At 46.6% G+C, this 20124-nt stretch overlaps 1 protein-coding gene across 1 annotated transcript in view; it reads left to right on the forward strand.

The window, feature by feature from the left end:
* Window positions 1–16539, forward strand: part of LOC144138367 (uncharacterized) — an 85725-nt gene extending 69186 nt beyond the window's left edge. Inside the window, exons 14-17 of the mRNA XM_077670614.1 lie at window positions 2322–2495; window positions 6900–7035; window positions 13396–13466; window positions 14478–16539. Of these exons, the coding sequence (XP_077526740.1) occupies window positions 2322–2495; window positions 6900–7035; window positions 13396–13466; window positions 14478–14747 (651 nt within the window). The 3' untranslated portion in view covers window positions 14748–16539. The remainder of the gene's footprint in view (window positions 1–2321; window positions 2496–6899; window positions 7036–13395; window positions 13467–14477) is intronic.
* The last annotated feature ends 3585 nt before the right edge of the window (window positions 16540–20124 follow it).

Below are 20124 nucleotides of genomic sequence, written 5' to 3' on the forward strand. Positions count from 1 at the left end.
ATTTGAAATCAGTGGGAAAAAAGCAGCAAGACTGACAGGTTTCACAGGGTTTACTTATTAACAATTTAAAAAATTTGTTTTAAGTGTCCCCCATTAAAGGCCAACTGCACTCAAATTTCAACTCGACCAAATTTATTTTTAATGCGTAGTAAGTACCCCCCAAATCAGCTGGGACACGAGTGGTAGCCCGGTGAAATGCCTCGTTAATCAGTCAGAAGCGTTTAAAAAAGCTCCGCCGCAGACCACGCTGCACCTGTCGGCGCATCACGTAAGCAGCCATGACGTCCTGTGACGTTCCAGCCGACGAGGGCTTCTTCCTCTGGCCAGCGCAGCTAAAGAACTGGTCGAGCTCTGCTGCGCACGCTTCACCCACGTGCTGCCCCGTGCGTGCGTAGAGCTTGTGCACAGACTTGCTCCCGATCTGCTGACCGTCCAGCCGCTCGCTGGACGGCTGCAACGTCACTGCAATGGCTGCGCTCTCCTCAGTTTCGGTTTCAAAATCGCCGATTTTTGTAGGCCGCTTGCGGCGTCCACGCGCGTATTTCAACTGTCGTTTTTTTTTTTTTTTTTTTTTTTTTTTGCATGTTCAGGGGTGAGACAGCTGCGCATATTGCGCAGTTTTGATACAAAGTTGTTTTCCTGCGCCAGGCTGCTCCAAAAGCTTGAAAATCGGAAAAATTGCGCCAAACTGCTCCAAAACAGTATGAGAGCCAAGGATTTGAACGCTCCTGTCAGTTTCAGTGGGCGAAAATGCTTTCTGACAGCATAATATTTCAGCACCCCTAAGATGATGGTGTTTGTAAAAGTTTAATTTATTGATCAATCAATAAAAAAACGCATAAAATTGCCCCAGAAACAGTTTTTTCGAAAGAGACAATGTCGTGGTGCACATGTTATATTCTGTACATTTTTAAAGCTTTTCCATCGAAAACCATCGCAAAGTCCTATATAAAAATACTAATGTTTACTGAGGCAACAAAACTTGTTCAAGCTGATGAAAAAACGGCAATTTGTGGAGCGCCATATCTCCGGAACGACATCACTGGGCGCCGCATTGGAAAACATGATCGGCGGGCGAAGCAGTTACTCGTGGTTCAGGCTAGTTCACTCTAGGTCAGGCAGAGTGCTATTTGAAGATTTCTACCGTGGTTTCGGTTATGGGGGTGGGTACATTTAGTCGTTTGATCTGTTACGGGAAGTTGCGCCGCTCGGAAGACTGAGGTAATCAAAAACAACGCGGTGCCCGCGAATTTGCCATGTTTCGGCCTTGAGTGTGAGGCGCGGTGCGTGCCTGAAGTGAAATTTCGGACTTATTGCAGTGTTATGAAACGCTATTATTGCTGCCTTTGACAGCAAGCTTGCGAGCGGCGGGAATGGGACGATCGACACTGCAGAAGGGGCGGCGCAGGCTACATCGCTGCAAAATGTTCAACCAGTGTCCGGTAGCGGGACGGGCTGTTATTGCACACTAGTAATAACGGTTCATCTATCTGAAGTAAAATTTAAGGACAAAAGAGAGGTGGGTAAACATACCAACGTTACTCAAATTGCGATCGTAGTGGACGTGCACCTTGGGGATTGAAAACGGGAAAGCTGGTGGGGTGCGACGACTGTCACCTCGCTTTGCGCGACTTTTGCCGTGGCTCTACACTTGTGCTTGAAGCCGAGTCTGGGATTACAAAAATATTAATTTAGGCATTCGCATGATATTAAAAAATGCCTTACGATTGCTGAGTTTTTAAATTCGATATTTTTAACGGCACTCCACGCTTTCTATGCGTAGAGCCTAAGAGTTTAAAAATGATTCATAAAAAGAAAGTGCAGTTTGTACCTTGGGATACTCTGGTAGAACATACTTTATCGAAAGGCTATTTCAGTGTTATTTACGTTCAAAACCGATGAAAAACTGCACTCCCCCTTCCCCCCCCTCGATTTGCCAAAAATTTTATTTTTTTAGGCACATAAGCTGACATAATAAATGTCGTTCACTGCACCAAATCAAGGTTCTTCTGCTCCAAAATCGAGATTTCGCTGCTCCAAAAACTGCTCCCAAATCGGATTCAGCTGTCTCACCCCTGCATGTTGTTTTTTTGTAAAGCAGACTATACGGAACTAGGATTTCCAAGAGGTCGAAATTTTGAGTGCAGCTGGCCTTTAAGTGCCCCAAGATGTTTCCGGTGGTACCCCATGAAAGAAGTGTATACAAAAGTTCAAGCATACACTCCTGATGGCTATCGACAGCGCGTAGGTGTAAGTTGCCACTGTATCGATGGCCGGATTAAGGATTGGATTGACGGGCGGACTGTGCTTTGTGTTTGCAGAGCACAGACTTCACTGGGGGCCACCGTGGCCAAGGTCCGAGCGTCCAGTTGTCTCCAGGCCAGCTTCCCAGCGCAGCGGAGCTCGCAGAGGCTCAGAAGAGGCACGACAGGAGGCGGGACATGAGCGTCTCTGTGGCCATCATGGCCTTTCCCTCCTTCAAGCAGGAGCCCTCGGTGAGCATGCTTATTGGGGTGAAGGGTCGAATGTGAAAAGTGACTGTAGTTGGCAGCAATGGCGGCACCAACATGAACGCTAAATGGCCGTCGCTGCAGAAAGAAAATAAATTGGGCATGTGTGGGATTTGAATCCATGGGTAGCCAGAGTAGCAGCCAAGTGCTCTTACCACAGTGCTAATGCAGCACCGTGCCGGAATGGAGCGAGAATCAACCTGATTCGTGCACGATGGCTGATGAATAAGACGGCACATGAGCATAACAGGTGCTTGTAGAGGAGAGTGCTCTGACTGGTGGAGTGGCATCGCGAATTGCGGCCAGTCTGCCTGCCAAAGTGATTCGTGTTAAAAGCCGAGAAAGAGTCACAAACACAACGCAGCTGTGAAGAAGTCTTTGATAATCACTAGGCTTTCGCTTTCAAAGCACGTTAGCAGACTTAATTAAAGGGGCCATGCAGACAAAATGCAAGCTTGTTTTATTCGAAAGATTTCATGTTTTATAGTGCCCCCAGCGCTTGTCCGGCAGCAAACGATGCTTTATTCACTGAGAAATGAATCACTTTAGGTTTAAAATTTTCATTCTCCCATCAAATCGTGCGTTTTCCAGGATGTCTCCAATAAAGTCGTGAGGGCGGTTATTCAAATGAAATTCCAGTGCGTCATTAGGCTCTGCAGCCTTGCCTACCGTTAGTCATCCCAGATGGCGCTACCATACTCATCCACGGACCGTTGTCCGCCATTGCTTCGTTTTTTACCTTTTTTGCGCATGGCTTGTTTTTGTTACTGTAGAAAGTAATCATTGAGTGAAACATGGGGTATCCTCAACAAACAGAGACACGTAAGGACACGTCAATCGGCCAGTGTCGCGTAAGACAACTCCAAAGTGGCAGACTGCTGTGCAGCTAAAACAAGCATAGTGCGCCCAGTACCAACAGCAGTGCGCATCGGTACTTCTATGCGTAAGTGTATTTTCGTAACTTTCATTCTTTACCACACCATTCTTCCTGCTGTAAAATGAATATGCAATACATTTAGGTGCAAATAGCTCATTTGGAAAGCTTATAAGCCATGTGTTATTTGCGTTTGCTTTTGCCAGCCTCCGCCAATTGAACAGCTGGGCACATATGACATCATAGGTTTTGTTGCGGGAATGGGCGAGTGGGTCACATAGCCATTCCCTTTTTTCCTAATTACATAGTTTATTTGGGTGAAGTGTGCGTTAATAGTGGTGTCAGTATGATTCTAACGAGGCAATCTTTCGAAGGAACCAAACTTGTGTTTTGTCTGCATGGCCGCTTTAACTGCCCGAGGAGTTTTTAGCTTTTCGCCCTGTTTCTGATTCAGTTGTCAGCGTAGGGTATTAGAGCTGCTTACTGATATATACTAGAGGGAAATTCGCCGCTAGTGTTGAGGCAAGCCGGTATTCAGCGAGTGTGGCACCCCAATGAAAAGCTGTCTGTGGTTGTGCAAGCTGCAATTATTGTAGTTAAAATAAGGTATTTTTGTCATTTGTCAGTAAAAGAGTGTGGTACGAGAAATATTTCTTCAGTGCGAACTTTGTAAAAGCCCCATACGACCTTAATGAGAAGAAATGTTACTGCTGTTGTTGCCTTTGCCTTCGGGTGCCACGAGAAGCCGTGTGGCAAGCCAAGCCAAGTGTGAGAGGAATGCTGTCAGCTGCTATGGAAGCTCTCATGGCGGCACACGACTGCAGTGACTGATTTCCCTCTTGTATACATTAGTGTAGAAAATATGCTGGGAGTGGCTCTGTAGTGAGAGCCGTTTTTATTGGTTAGTTCCACAGCTTTGGTGAGCTGCATATTTTGTTGTCTGGAAGTGAAGTAGAGGGTTCTCCAGAATTATCAGCAAGGGTGTGTGTTTCTTTTTGTTTTTGTCAGAACTGGTTTTAGTTGAGGCGAAAGTATATGTACTGTGATGAATTGTTCTAGCTTCTGTTGCCTGGACTTCACAGTAGCCCAATAAACTTGCATATAAAGCCCTCTGTCCTCAGTGTTGGTGGTTTGGACGCATTGGTGCTTGTGACGACAGGCACGTTGAAGACAAAATGCAACTTTGTTCAGTTTTAAAGGATGAGCCTTTGGCAACTTACTTCAGCTCCATTGCAGCCTCGGAAAATGTTTTAATGGCGAGGCTGTTCAGCAATTCGTAATTTTGCGTGTCCGTAGTTGAAAATACCCAGAAATTGCCGAGCACGCGCACGTCAGCGCGGGCCTCGCGGCGACCGCCCGGCAGTTAACAAAACCAAGAAAATGCCTAGTGATCATGTGTGTGTGCCTCACGACGACCGCCCAGCGTCCCCTGCACACGTTTGTCATGCCAAGCATACCCACTTTGGGAAATTGGCCAAGATTGCCCCCCCCCCAAAAAACTCCAGCATTCATTGTAATTGTAGCAACACTTGCCTGGAACAAGAAAGACACTCCCAAAAAAATTAGGGAAGCTCACACTTATAGCAACAATGATGGAAGAGGTCGTTGCGGTAGCAAAGACAACGCAAATCGGCTGCAGGCGTGGACTCGTGGACTTAAACCTTCGTAATGGTCGTGAAGTTTGCGTACAGCTTTTCTACCTTCAAGTCTTACACGTTAGTGTGAGTTTTCTCATTTTTTTTTTTAATGAAGAAGTAGAAGAAATATTGGAAAACATTTAAGTTTTGCTCTGCAGTGACGTGATATGGGCAGGAGGGACATAATATTTGGCCAGCACTGAAAAAACGGTTATCAGCATGTTAACTCCACGTTAGCCATACCTGCCAACTCTTCCGAATTTTCCGTAAAATGTGCGAATTTTGCCGCATCTTACGGTTCTACAAATCGTGCCTGAAATTTTACGAATTTTCAGAAAAAATTGGACCATTTTTAAATGACGCTAGTACGTGCGCCGCCACGAGAAAGCAATACGTAGTATTGTTATCACCAACTGCAAAGCAGCAATTTCTGTCTTCTTCTCGGGGTGGGCTACGCATCCATATCCAGAGCTCGCTGCATCTAAGGAAAGTCCGCTTATAGCGTGTTGTTCACGGGCCGGTTACGACTACTGTGTTCGTGGCGCTCTTTGTATGACTGCCGCGTCCTGTGCAGTAAGACCTGTGGTACAACCGTGGCAGTTCCTTCGCATTACAACGGCGGGCTCGAAGCGGCGAGACTACTACCAAGTGTGCTTGAAATCATACATGTAAGAATTTGCTTCCCTGCCCAATGGAGTTGCTGCTCATTACTCTATAACCCTGACGGTTTGCACGTATGGTTCTGAAAACGTGAGATCGCTCAGACTTAAAAATTAAAGTGTGCTGCCCCCCACTTCCCCCAGTCCGCGGTTATTACGAATTTCCATGTCACCAGGTTGGCAGGTATGACGTTAGCATTCGTGTGATGCGATCAAATGAAACTAGAGGCCCCACTACAATTGCCCCTTCGTGTTTCTTGCCGGTGGCTTAGGCCGGTGGCAGCCAGTTGCACAAACAAGATTCCGTGATGTCACACGGAAATCGCCAGAAAGCGGCGGGGGAGTTGCCACTGCTTTGTCCGTCTTCCCTAGTGTCACCACTATTTGTTCGAAGCTTGCGATAGAATTGGTATTGTTAGTGTGACAAGTCAGTGTTTTTAGAGCCAACGAAACTTGCATTTTGTCTTCATGGCCCCCTGAAGAACTGCATCACCCATTTGCTCACTACAAAGCGAGGTGTGCCAAAGTGACAAGTTTTACTGCTCCAGAAGCTTTTTGTAGCGTGAGCTACACTGGCCGAGGTTGAGCAGTTTTGTGTGGCTCCTGGAGAGTCGTGCCGTGCATGCGCGAGGAGCAGTGATGCACATGGTGCACAGAACACTGCTCGCTGCCCGGCGTCTCTCTCACACCCCACGCGCCTAGCGTCTTCGCCGACCTCCGTTCTGCACGTGGCAGCCCGGTCTGCTTGGTGATCTTGCGAGGGGTGGCCGGGTGGGAAACCGATGGCTCGTGTGTCCCAGCAACACCGGCGTGCGCCTGTGGAACCAGCCCAGCTCTGGGGCGATTGGTGACGCTGCACTGGAGCCGCCTGATAAATATACATGCGTCACATAATGCGTATACCGTGCGTGTGTAATTGAAGCAGCAGTAAGTGTGATAATCAAGCTAATCCTGGACAACCAGGAAAGCTAAGAATAAGCAGCTGAACCTTAGCTCACGCTACGTATATCCTGGCATAGCCGAGCTAAGCCACTGCTGATTTTTTCTTTTTTGTGCCTACGAATTATGCATCGAGTTTTTGTTTAGTAATAGCATGATGAGAGATTTCCTTGACAACAATCCCATTCGTGCCTCCCTCCAATTTCGTTGTTGAGGCATTCAACTACAATGTTCGGTGTGTGCTGCGGACGCTTAGTCAGTGCGGCTTCTTCCCTCGCAGCTCCTGGCGGAATTCAGGACCCTGTGGAGACGCGACATCGGGGAGTGCTTCGAGAAGGGCATCAAGCGCATGTTCCTGGTGCTCATGAACTCGGGCTCGGCGGACGAGATTGCCGCCTTCACCCAGCGACAGAGCGGTGCGTATCAGACAAACACTTGAGGTGATAGCATGCTCGAAGTACAGTGTAGACCATATAGTTCGGGACCGGATATAACGCGGATTTTTGTGACCACCCGTTTCCTTCCCATGGAACTCTATGTATAAGCATACTGCTTGCAATGCAGCCGCAAAAAGGAGAAGGCCACTTATAGTGTGGTTTTTTGAAGGGCCCACTGATTGCCAGAGCAGCTAGCAGTCTGTTCGAAGGCCGGGAAAGTGCGGGCGCAAGGAAAGGAGTGGGAGAGAGATAGAGAGAGAAAAAAAAATCAACGCCGTTCCACTTAATGTGAAAGCTGTCGGAAGTGCAGAGTAGTGATTTGCCATAATGGGCTGTAGCGCCATTATCCACTCACTGCTACCCAATGCAATTCAAATTTCCCGCCTTCACAGTGCTTGCGCGCCCCCTGCCTGAAACTGCACCAGCGGGAGTACTGTTCTCTCTGTGCTCGCTTTTCCTCCCGCATGTGCCGACATTGCACTGCCACTTTTTTTCGCTTACCATCGTGAAAACCAACCCAACGAGCGTTCCTAACTAAATGAACGCGGGCGCTGCCGGTTATATCTGCAGTTTTCTTTGCGCTAAACAACGGGGGAGATGTATGACAAGCTCCAGCGGTTCACGAGTTTTAAACCGCTTGGCTTTCGAAGCCTGTGTGGGATGCTGCGGCGACAGCCGCTACGACAGAACGCCGTGTGGCTCTACTTGGGTCCAGCGAGAGAGCTACGACGACAAGGCGAGCCCCTGAAGTGCTCGGCACTTAAAGGGCAAAAAACGGTCGGACAACACTTGCGTCGCAGGCCTGGCGAGGTGAGAAGTCGGACCGAAAACAGGCGGCGAACCCGGAGATAAGAATAGAACAGGGTACTGACGCTTTCACTAACCTCCTTTCCCTGTGACCCACGGAGAAATGCAGAGATGGTATGAACGAAGAAATGCGGAAAGGTGGAGGGGAGGGTGAACAATCTCTGTAGCAAGTAGCAAGCACCAAGGCTTGAGTACATGCTGTCTCTTGTGCAGCGTTGTGCAGGCGGTTGCAAACGTGAAAGGCCTGCTGTTTGACCACTTCGCTCCAGCCGCACAGTAATCTCTGGCCTGCATTTGTGCTGCTACAACACCTTCCCTTCCTTCAGTTGAGAAGAGACAAGTGCTCTCACTTGAAGCAAATTGTCAGAGACATAGAATGCGGAATGAAAAAGGCATCAGCAGCGAGGAAGCGTGGCGTCGCCGACGCAACCCTGTCGTGAATTTTTTACGTGAATTTTTTTCTTGTGCTGGTGGCTCTTCTCTTCTTTTTTATGCTTTCAGCTAGTTTCGGTTTCACCTTCCAACTACTTCCCGCTTCTTGCGCCCGTGAAACTGGTGGCTATCTGGTTCCGATTCACTCGAAAGGTGCCGGCTTGTTACTCTTTCGTTTATTGCTCAGAGCGATTACTCTTGTTTCCACGCACAACATAAACAACAATTTTTTCGTCTCTTCATGGCCACCCTAAAAAAATTAAGCCAATTTTTTCTCGAAATATATTCGTCCGAACAATTTAGATCAGCAATAAAAAAATCGACCCCGGGGAATCACATTTGGCTAGAAAATTTGACCCTCAAGGGGTTAAACCGTAGGGTTTCAGCAAGGTGAATATTTCCCTCATGGATATCGGTGGATACAATGACACCCAAACAAAATGTGCCCTATCGTTTCTGTTCCCTTTCCACAGAGCACACACGCCTCCATTATTTTGGGGATACTTCCCCACAGAGCTCTTCGACATCATGCAACCTGCTATAGCCTCAAAAAGCAAAGCACTGCCCTTGGAGTTAGAATGCTTTTGTGCACAAAAAAGCTAAGTGTTAATTTAAAGCCACTGGTGGCTTTAAAGCATTTTCTCCTTACCCAGCAACATTTTAGCATGCTAGCTTCTGTAGACGCCAGCTGCGTGAGCAGGTCGCTATCTATAATGCTGGTCGTGGTTTGAGTGAGCATATACAGGTCTCCGTGGTGACCTACACAAGTGCAGTGTTAAAAAATAAGTGAAGTTTTGGTGGTTTGTTTTATTTATTTATGTATTTAAAAAATAGTATAGAGGCTCCACTATGGGGGATATGAAAGGAACGATCCTAATAGGGGAAACCAGTCCCATATTACAGAACGACACACTGGGAGTACTAACAAAGGCTGCTTAAAAGACGAAAGAGGAGGAATGAACAACTGCAGCTATAATACGCCCGTGTGTACGAGATTTCGGCGCACATTATAAAGATCCCCAGGCAGCCAGAATTAATCCTTAGCCCTCCACTACAGCACGCCTCATCGCCTGCGTTGCGTCGGCGCGTTAAACCCCACAATCAATCAATCAATCAATCAATCAACCACAGCTATAATATAGTAGCAAGGTGAAACCTTTAAGTGGCTTATATGATGCTACAGGGGTGGAACTGCTGCGCCAATTGCGCCATTGTGCGCCAATTTGCCCTGCAGCGCCAAGCTGCGCAGAAACGGCAATTTGCGCGATTTTTGTCCATTGAGAGCATATAACGCCAAATTTAGCCGAGTCTTGTCGTCGTCCGGGCAACACTGAGCGCTGGCTTTCCGGAGCATAGAGTTGATAGAGTTATGTTCCGGAGCGCCGGATTTCCCGTCGATCACCCGTTTAAAAGGGAACGGCAACAGTATATCTATCATATCTATCAATCTATCATAATAGACGCAGCCGCATCCACGCCGCATCCATAGCCACGGCAGTTCAGTGCACTCGTGGTTCCCTCGTGGAGTTTATCGCGACGTTGTTATCGCCGAGGCTTTCCCCGAAGGCTGTCACCAGCATGAGTAAAAACACTTTGAACAGTTATTTAGTGTTATAACTTGAGGCATGCCCTCTGGAATTTGCAGCTGCTCGAAGTAAGATCAGTAGTTTTTGGTGATTGAAGTCTAATTTTTCGGGACCTGCACGAACCGAGAACTGCGAAGCCGCTGCGCGCGTAGGCTATTGTACGATACTGAGCGCATGCGCACGACGACGCGAGGTTCCGCGCGAATGGCTCTTCTACGATACTGAGCGCATGCGCACGCTCCTCTAGTGTTGCGGCGGCCGCTATCACTTTCCTTTCCGCTGTCGAGTCAAGTCGAGAGCTGCGGGACACGTGCGCGTTAGCGTTCCTCGGTGGGAGTTTTCGGCGCGCACGAACCCCGAACTTACAGCCAGTAACCACAGCTCCGCTGTTAATAACGGCCCTTTTGCATCAGAAGTTCATTTGAAGCCGAATTTTTCGCGCTGCTTTAATGAAAGAAGTGGTGTGGAGCTAAAACAGTTGCGTGCAGCGCGCCACACAGCCGCCGTACTCGTTCGCGCGCCGACGAGGCCCGACTCGGCCGCGAAAACGGGCGTCTTGATGGGATGCCGTGTCCGCTTTCGCCTTCGTGTCTACCACGAAACGAGGCGTCGTGAAATCGCCGTCTTCGTTCGCTGCCTGCCTTTGCCTGCCTATGGTGCCTGCCTATGATGCCTGCCTTCTCGGTCGATGCGGCGGCGGCAGCTTGCTAAGAATACGGCATCATATTTTACGGCGCCCGTCTTCGTGTTCGGGCCTATCGATGGGAGCCGAGGTAGCATTTCGGCTGGCGTACCCGCAAATTTTCCCGCCGTTTTTTCGCGGGACTACCATGGTTGCCAGACCAGGAGTGCCCTCTGTTGATTAGCTCGCATCATACATTCGCAGGTGCTACAAACGTATTGGAGCCCGTAAAGGCCTCGGATCTGTGAGCCCGCTCTGGTTACAAACCTCTGTTCGCTCGCGCCGCGGGCTCGGGCTCAAGCCCAGGTTTGTTATTTTTTCGCTTCACCCCTAGGGGAGGTACTACAAACGTATTGGGGCCCGTAAAGGCAGTCCGTAAAGGGGAGGACAGTCCTGGTCTGGCAACCATGGTAGTCCCGTGAAAAAACGGCGGGAAAATTTGCGGGTACGCCAGCCGAAATGCTACCGCGCACTGCACGCGATTGTTTTAGCTCCAAACTACTTTACCAAAAAATTAAAAGGAGCAGCCACCGTTAGTAACATAGTCAATCAGTCAGTTTATTATTACAAAAAATACATAACACGGGCAAAATATATAGGAGGAGGTCCCATAGTCGAAGACTGTAAGGGGACCTCCTGTGCAATGTAAAAGTGAAAAAAAAAAGTTTTAATAAATAGTGTTGATTATTATACAAATAAAAGCCAAAAAGTCGCTACATTTAAAGGAATTGGCAAAAAGCAGGTTTCAGTCCCGAGTAAAGGGTAATATCAAGGTGCCAGCTCCTATCTGATTTATTGCGCTCCTGCTAAATAATTCTGGCCAGTTCTATTTTTCATGCAGTTTTTGGATTAGTTGCTCTTAAAAGTGCGCTCAGCCGCATTATTTAAAGCCGTCAGTGTGCTCCAAAAGTGCTCCGAAATAGCCCCTAAACTGCTCCAAACCTGCTCCAAAATGGGATTTTTGCTGCTCCAAAGCTGCTCCAAAATAAGACTTTTGCTGCTCCCGTGCCTGCTCCAAAAAGCTAGACCCTGCTTCCACCCCTGTGCTAGCATGACAAATGCTTTGTCAAATGTTTGGAAACAGAGTGTGCGTGACAGGATGCAATGACGTTCGGAGGAGTCTTGTGAAAGGATCATGACTTCATTACATCTGGGCACTGACTGTTGATAAAAAAAAGGATTCTTGGGCCTCATTGTGGGTTACAATTGGGGGGTGTGCGAATACTGAATAGTAACTTTAGAATTGAATATCGAATTGAATTCAGGAAAAAAAGCCGAATATCGAATCGAATATCAAATAGCAATTTTTTTACAGGCCTCCAGTTTTTGGGGGTTTTTTTTGCAAGAAGCTACTTTGCATGTTCAGAAGTCATGACGTTCTTTTTCAACTTTTAAGAACACACTTTTCAACTCTCATTGCCCCGCCATTTTCTTTCATTTTCTCAGCTCTCATTTCCACGCCGTGCGCTGCTCCTAGACTTGCCTAAACAATATCAAAACACACTTGTTTATGAAAAGAATGCAGAGAATTCAGCCGAGAGAACATTTTAAGGTGCTGTTAAAGAGGCTGTTCCCTCTCTTATACAGGAAAACCTCGTTACAAGAGACACTCAAGGAACCTGGGAAACATGTCTCTTGTAACCAAAAATTCTAGATACTGTAGGGAGTCGAAAATAACCACTTTTTTATAAATCAGTATCAGAGTATATTCAGACAGGCTGGCAAGAGAATTCACACTGTGGCTTAAGAAGATCATTGATAGTAGTTTCAGGGACTGCAGGTTGTATTAGCTTCCTTCCCAACGTTTGTAGGTAGAGCATTTCACTTTGCAAGCGTTCCTGTTCTCGCAATACCGTTAAAGTGCTCTTAGACAATTGTCAGCCTTAACTGCCGACACTTTCTGTCCTACAATATCCCCGTCATCCTACTCCTGTGGTTCATCCTCTAGGGCATTGTTAACTTGTGTGAGGATCACATGATCTGCAGGCTCCTCAAACACACAAGGTTCACATCTGCAGACACAAACTCCGCAAAAGTTTCTGAAACCTCTGTGGTCTCTTGGATACAAGCCTAAGCTTCATCTTCAGGGCAGTTTTCTGCAAGGTCCTTCATATAAGGCTTAAGGTCCCTCATATAAGGCTTTCATCAGGTCTCTTCTAAACAGTGAAGAATTTACTCTAGGGACCCCAAAAAAGTTGCCCTTAGTAACAGAGTGTCTCTTGTAACCATGTCTCTTGTATGCGATGTTGCTAGCATGGTGAACATTAAAAAACCAACCAAAGCATTTTCAAATGTCTCTTATAACCAAGTGTCTCTTGTAACAGCGTCTCTTGCAACGAGGTTCTACTGTTGTTAAAAAAAAAAACACGGGTCTCGCAAAAATTTTGGTGGTGCTGGGGCTCAAACCCACGCTGTTCGCGCCAGAACCCGCGCTTCTACCCCTAGGCTACTGAAGCCTAACAGCGGGGGTTCTTTTAGCAGCTGTTTAAAATAATAGGCGTGTTCAAAATGAACTATTAGATGGTGGTGAGTGCACGCAGGACGTGGTGATCAGCTTGTACTCACAGGGGAACAAAATGGCACCACCCACACATATGCTTTGATAGCTCAGCGAGAAGTGATATTCATGAATTTTTCTCTTCTTTTGTTTTTGTTAGGCATACTTTGTGTTAGTTTCAATAATTTTGTTTTCCTTTGTGATTCTTTGAAAGTCCCCCTTCACGTCATTTTTATAAATGCTGCTACGTACGTTCAAAACAGGCGAATATGGTTATCACAAGCTTGCGTTAACTCTCTGTGTAACGTCTTTGTGTCCTGAACTGCCTCCCACAGACATCCTGATGGTTGTCCTGAATGCCACGGCTGCCCGATGCGGAGAGAAGCTGGACTCTATACTAACTGAGGTAAGATGGCTTGGGCACAGGCTATGTCCACTTTGTCAGGTAGATGGCGGCCTGTTTGAATGATGCCAATGTGCATGCCGTGCTCTGCGGCAACCTTTTATTTCGTGATCGTTAAGTTAAGGATTAGAACGATAACAGTGGGGTGAGGTGCATTCGGCAGGCATTCTCACATATGAATGGCAGCCTACCATTGTCCATGAAGAAGAAAGTGTATGACAGCTGCATTTTACTGGTACTCACCTACGGGGCAGAAACTTGGAGGCTCACTAAGAGGGTTCAACTCAAATTGAGGACGACCCAGCGAGCAATGGAACGGAAGATGATAGGTGTAACATTAAGGGACAAGAAGAGAGTGGAGTGGGTCAGGGAACAGACGCGTGTTAAGGACATATTAGTAGAAATTGAGAAGAAGAAATGGGCGTGGGCAGGGCATGTAATGCGAAGACAAGCTAACCGTTGGTCATTAAGGGTAACGAGTGGATCCCTAGAGAAGGCAAGCGTTGTAAAGGGTGCAGAAAGTTGGGTGGGCAGATGAGATCAAGAAGTTTGCGGTGATAAATTGGTCACAGTTAGCACAGGACCGGGGTAATTGGAGATCCATGGGAGAGGCCTTTGCCCTGCAGTGGGTATAGATAGGCTGGTGATGATGATGATGATGAAGAAGTTAAGACAGAACCTCTACATCACAACGGCTGACGGTGTGCCTTGTGCCAGCCTAGTAATGCAAATTCGAATGTTGTCGGAGGGCACTTATCAGCCAAGGCTGCAGTGCTGAGCCGGGGTGCCATCGCACGGCGCTCTAGGCACTATGATGGTGATAATGTTGAGGGGACAAGTTTAGTCCAATCTGAAAACGACCTGCAAAGAGGGCTTCATGAAAAGCTTGTGCGTAATGGAAGAAAGCCAGCTTCATGAAGAAATACGTGTGACAACATGCAGGACGGCATTGTAATAACTGCATTGTAAAGAGTGCTAACATGTTCTCGCAATCCTTTTGTTCTCCCTTCCCAGAACACAACGCTGGCGACTCCCTGCCTCGTCAAGCGTGCCAACGGCAACCTGGAACTATTTGTCGCTGGCTATTTCCTGTTCACGGCCTCCTCGCTCCTTGGAGGCGTGTGTGCCCTGTTTGCGACCTTTTGGGTCTTCCACATTGAGTATCCCAAGAATGCGCGGAGCATCCTCACGTTTCTGGAGCACGCCTTTCTTGATCTCCGCCAAACGAAGCCACACGTGAGGTGCTATGAGCTGATAAACCAATATCGCAGCTCTAGCGTGTGATTGTTTTTTCAGTGGAATAGTTTTCATCTCATCTTACAAGACGTCCTGGCATTCTTGGAGCGCACCTTTCTTAATTGTATAAAGGGACAGCCAGCTGCTTCTTGATTTGATTTGATTGTAGGGCTTAACACACCAAAGCAACGCAGGCAATGAGGCGCGCCGTAGTGGCGGGCTCCAAATTAATTTTGACCACCTGGGGATCTTTTAACGTGCGCTGAAATCACAAACACGCGGGCATTTTTGCTTTTTCCCTGGCCGACTGCTTCTTGTGGAGTGCACGACCTCTAGCTTGTATGAAAGCCACCATTTCATGTGGTGGGTGACCCTGAGGAATTTCTGTATTAATTGGTAGGAATAATTTTAATTTGGCACTAAACTTTCTGAAATTTAGAAGGTGGCGTTATGTAATGTCTAGATGTGAAACAACCTTTCATATGCAAACACTTGTGTTTTGGTTTCAATGCATGATTCAAAAACCGCATAAAGGAGTAGTGTAGAGTACATTTTATGTTTATTTTAGCTGCGGACAAGCTTTTAAATGTGTTTTTTTTTTTCTTGCGTACATTTGAATAGTGTGCTGTCGTAGTCGCCAGAATTTGTTTTGGCAGCACATGTAGGAGTGGTAGATCTAAAAATTCTGCTTTCAAGCGTTCTAGGGCACTATTAAAAAAACACTTTCGTTTCAAGGTGTTTCAAGCGATGCTCTTCCATTTAAGATAGAGAGCATGCACTCCAAAAAAATCGGTTGGCTGACCCTTTAAACTTCGTGAAACGAAGCCACACTTCAGATGCTGTGACAGGTCACAACCCTGCAAATCGTCTTATTTTTGGAGTATGGCTTTGTTATCGTCTTTATTAAGTCACAAAGTATCTTCGCGAAAGCCTGTGTGCTGAGACTTCAGCGCATGTAAAAGATCCTCCCCAGGTGGTCATAATTAATCCAGAGCCCTCTGGATTAATTGTGTGCCTCATAGCCCAGATGTGTGTTCGGTACGTTAAACCTTGCAATCAAATCAAAGCCGGCTGACGGGATACGAAAGTTCATAAATTTTGAGCAAAGTTCGAGCATCTAATGCAGAACCTATTATGAACTATGATCTTGTCTTATAGAATGTCATGACGTTTCTAGAGTGCATTTTGTAACTTTTATCCTATGATGCTGCCCATTCAGCACTGTGGGCTGGTAAACTTGCACCAAAGCTTTAGTCTTCAGTGCAAAGCTCCTGATAAGAAAAATCTGCTTATCGTACCTTGCGGAACACCATTACACTTCTAGAGCATGCTTTTTTTAACCTCGATCAATCAAAGCATCACATGAAGTATTGCAAGCTCATAAACCCTTACCAATCCTGTAACCCTTGATGTGGGAGAACCTTGTTGAAAAATCAGTCTGTTTATCATTGTATGTGTTACATTTGAACTCTTTGATAAGCAGAAACAATTCATGGTGTCATTTGTACAAACTCTCGCTCCATAATTCAGTTCTTTTTTTACTTTTAATCTCGATGATGAGACAAAAATTGTGGGTGACATTTGTGCAAGCTTTCGCTCCGTAATTCAGCTTTCAGTTTTAGTTCAGCGACGTCTAAGTCTAAGCCCCATCTGTTTTTTAAATGAGGTGGTGCTTTTTCGTTTCATCGAATTACTTACTGGCATGTCCTGTAAAGCATCCTGTGTTCCTGTTGTATAAATTGTTGACAACTCATTCTATTATATAAGGAGAAATGTGTTACGGGGAAAAGCAATTGCACGGTTTTTGTGTTGAGCAATAAATGAGGATGTTGTGCTTACACATTTGCTTGTGATTGGATTTCTTGCATGTGGCAGGGGCAGTTGACTGCAGCTTGATTGGCAGCGTACTTGGGTTTGTTTGAGTGCTGTGTTTCAGTTCTGAGACAAAATGCAAGAAAGGGACCACAATGACAAAATACAACTTCGTTCGATTTGAAATGACCAGCCTTTGGTAGCTACATTCCAGCCATGAGAGACGTTTTTTTTTTTAAACCGAGGAAACGCACCAAACACGGGCAAGCTCTATAATTTTGCGCCGTAGTGGTATGATAAGGGGGACATAATAAAGGCTACACTGAAAATCAAAGCCCCCTTTCTTATGAGAAGGATTGTTAAAACACAAAGCTTTCTGCCATGCAACCTGAGTCTAAGTTAAAATCCAAAATGGCACAATCGGATAGACGTCGGCTTTATCACGCGAAGGACCCAGGTTGTATTCCGACCATGGGAAGCGTTTTTTTTTTTTTTTAATCTTCTTTATGAGGTGCTTGATGTGCCTTTGTGGAGACCCATTGTGTGAGTTGGCTTTCCTGAAGTGTGTTTTGGGCGTAACGATTTGGATTTTGTACTTTGAAAAGACTGGCTTTTGGCTTGACTCTGAAGAGATTGGTGTCACTTCAGCTTGGCTGTTACAGCCGCGCTCTTCTCAATTTCGGTTTCAGAGTCACCGACGTTTGGTTGTTTGCGCCGTGCACACGCGTATTTCAACTGTCAAATTTGGTATCTCGCAATCCTCTTAGGCAGACTATACCGAATAAGGGTTTTCAAGAGGTGCAAACTTTCACCGCAGTTGGCCGTTAAACCTACCTGTACCCCTCTGCTACGGCGCGCTACAAACCTTGGCACATGAAAGGCAGAACATTAGAAGTTGAGGCGGGAACACAACTAAATATGTAGTTAGCATCGAGGTGAACTCACCACCGCAGGCTACCCGCCGCGGTGGCTCGGTGGCTATAAGGCGTTGTGCTGCTGAGCCCAAGGACGCGGGTTCGATTCTCCACCGCAGTGGCCGCTTTTCTGATGGAGGCGAAAAGCTAAAACACCCGTGTGTTCGAGATTTCGGTGCACGTTAAGGATCTCCAGGTGATGAAAACTTATCCGGAGCCCTCCACTACGGCGCGCCTCATCGCCTGTGTAGCGTTGGTGCGTTAAACCCAACAATCAATCAACCACTGCAGGCTAACATGAACATGCATCATGTCGTACGATTTGCCTAACAGCCGCAACTAGTCAAACTGTAGAACCTTATTGAAACAACTTATAGGCCAACTGCTGCGAAAATTTCTACTTTGTGGAAGCACTGTTTTAGCATAGCTTGGCTAAATAATTTAGCGTCATTTCACATGGTGAGCTCAAGATTGAAATGAGTAGGGTGCTGCCGGTTAACCCTTTGAGGGTCGAATTTTTTCGCCAAATGCGACCCCGCAGGGTCAATTTTTTTTTATTGCTGATTTAAACTCTTCGGATGAATCTATTTCGAGAAAAAATTATCGCAATTTTTTGGGGTGACCATAAAGTGAAAAAATTAGTTTGTGTTGTTACATATATGTGGTTTATTCATGAGTAACACAAGAAACATTCAAAATAAAAACGAGAGAGTAACAAGCCGGCACCTTTTGAGTGAATCAAAATCAGATAGACATCAGGTTCGCGGGCGCAAAAAGCGGGAAGCGCCCAGAGGACGATACCAAAACCAACCGCTGCGCGCGCGCGGGCACGCACGGCCAGATGCGGGAGTGATAGACGGGCACCGCCCATAAAATACAAAAAAAAAGGAGAAAAGAGCCTCATCAGTTTCACAGGTGACCTTGGTCTGTGGCAGGCGCAAGAAGCGAGAGGCGCCCGGGCACCCAGTGGGCGATACCCAGCGCGCCCCCTTGTTAGCGGATGCGCAAGCGATAGCCGGCGCACCGCTGAAGTAAATCATACAAAATAAAAAGAAAAGCCATCGGAGCAAGAAAAAAGTTTGACATATTTCCGAAGTGTGGCAGCACATGCCAAGCAAGAGAAGTTGGCGAAAAAGGCGCGCTTTTTTAAAGTTTCAAGCAATGCCGTACATGTACGCCATTGACCATTTTGAAAGTGTTTTCCAATGCCGTACATGTACGGCCGTGACCCTCATCATTCTGTTTCGCATGACATTGCTGCGCATGATCAACTGATGGTCTTGCTTCGTCCACGCATACGTCAACAGCTCTACATATGCAGCAGCTAGCAAATACAGCTGAACGAGGCAGCGGCAAGAATGTTTCTGCTGGCAAAAAAGAGGCGCTGTCCTATTTCTTTCTGGCTTTACAGACAAACATTTTTCGCTCATGGCACTCTCACACTAGGAATTTTCTGTAGGGAAGCCACAAACAACCAGCGGAAGCCTACAATTTGACACCGAAGCTGTGAAAAGGGAGGCGTTTACCGCCAGGCAGAAACTACGACACAGGAGCAGTGGAGAAAAAGTAGCGGCCTATGAATCAACTTGATGAGCCCGTAGTCTTCATTCTGTTGATTCTGGCATTTCAGGAGCTAGGTATCTCCACTACTAGTTCAGAATTTGAGAAAGCAACGAACAAAGTAAAGTTTATTTAATTGAACTGGTCCAGATGAGTCCTCTCAGCTGGTGGTCTTCAGTTTCCATCCACACTAAAGGAATTAAGAGTTTCTGAGCTTCAGGGCCCATTTGAATGTACTGAACAAGAGTATAGTTTCAGTATGTATGGACTGGAAGTATTTTGGTGTAGGAGATTTGAAGAGCATGCTTTTGAGCACAGGTAGATCAGGGGTATGTATCCAGATGCACGCTGGGCACAGCATTTGAGCATTCCTTGGTGAGAGCACAGTGCTCTAATAAATGAAGATATCAGCGCTGCATCGCCAAGTTGCAGAGATCGCAGCGCTGTCTGTGCACACAAGCTGTGAAGAAGAGCACTGGCCCCACGCACCCTCAACCCATTGCTTTGTCAATTTTCTACGTCTCCACCTGCTCTTGCTCAAGCCATGCCAAGGAGACAGATTCAACGTACCTGCGTTGAAGTATGCGTTTGATTTTTGCACCACTTGTCTCGGTGGATAGATGAACCTGAATAGTTCAGCAAAAGTTTCTGCGAGAAGTTACCGCTTTGACATTAACGTTTACGGATAAATTATAAAGCCTACAGGAAAATTTCCGTGCTCATTAAAGGACATCGGTTCAATCCTGGTTGTGGCGGCCAATATTGCGATGGCGGCAAAAAGCGAAAATGCAGGTGTGTTGAGATTTTGCCGCACATAAAGGTCCCCTGGCGGTATAAATTATTGCGCAGCAGTTTGGGGGCGCACCTCACATCCCAAGTGCAGCATCAGCGCGTTAAACTCCACAATTTCATACATGGGCATTTTTGTTTTTTGCCTGCAAGACCACAAAATATAAATTTTGCCACATAAATAGCCTCAGCTGACACAACCTTATAACTCCTAAGAAGCTGCACAGTTGCATTCCCGCTATAAATGGGCGGGAGTAGGAGGAGGAGGAGGAGGAATAAACTTTATTTATGCGAGCCTTAGGTGCTGCTGTCTGGGCACCCGCCTGGTGGGGGGTTTCCTCTAGTCCGGG

The sequence above is a fragment of the Haemaphysalis longicornis genome, unplaced genomic scaffold (genome assembly GCF_048455015.1).
Source record: "Haemaphysalis longicornis isolate Haplotype H1 unplaced genomic scaffold, Haemaphysalis longicornis Haplotype H1 scaffold_5, whole genome shotgun sequence".
Classification (NCBI taxonomy): domain Eukaryota; kingdom Metazoa; phylum Arthropoda; class Arachnida; order Ixodida; family Ixodidae; genus Haemaphysalis; species Haemaphysalis longicornis.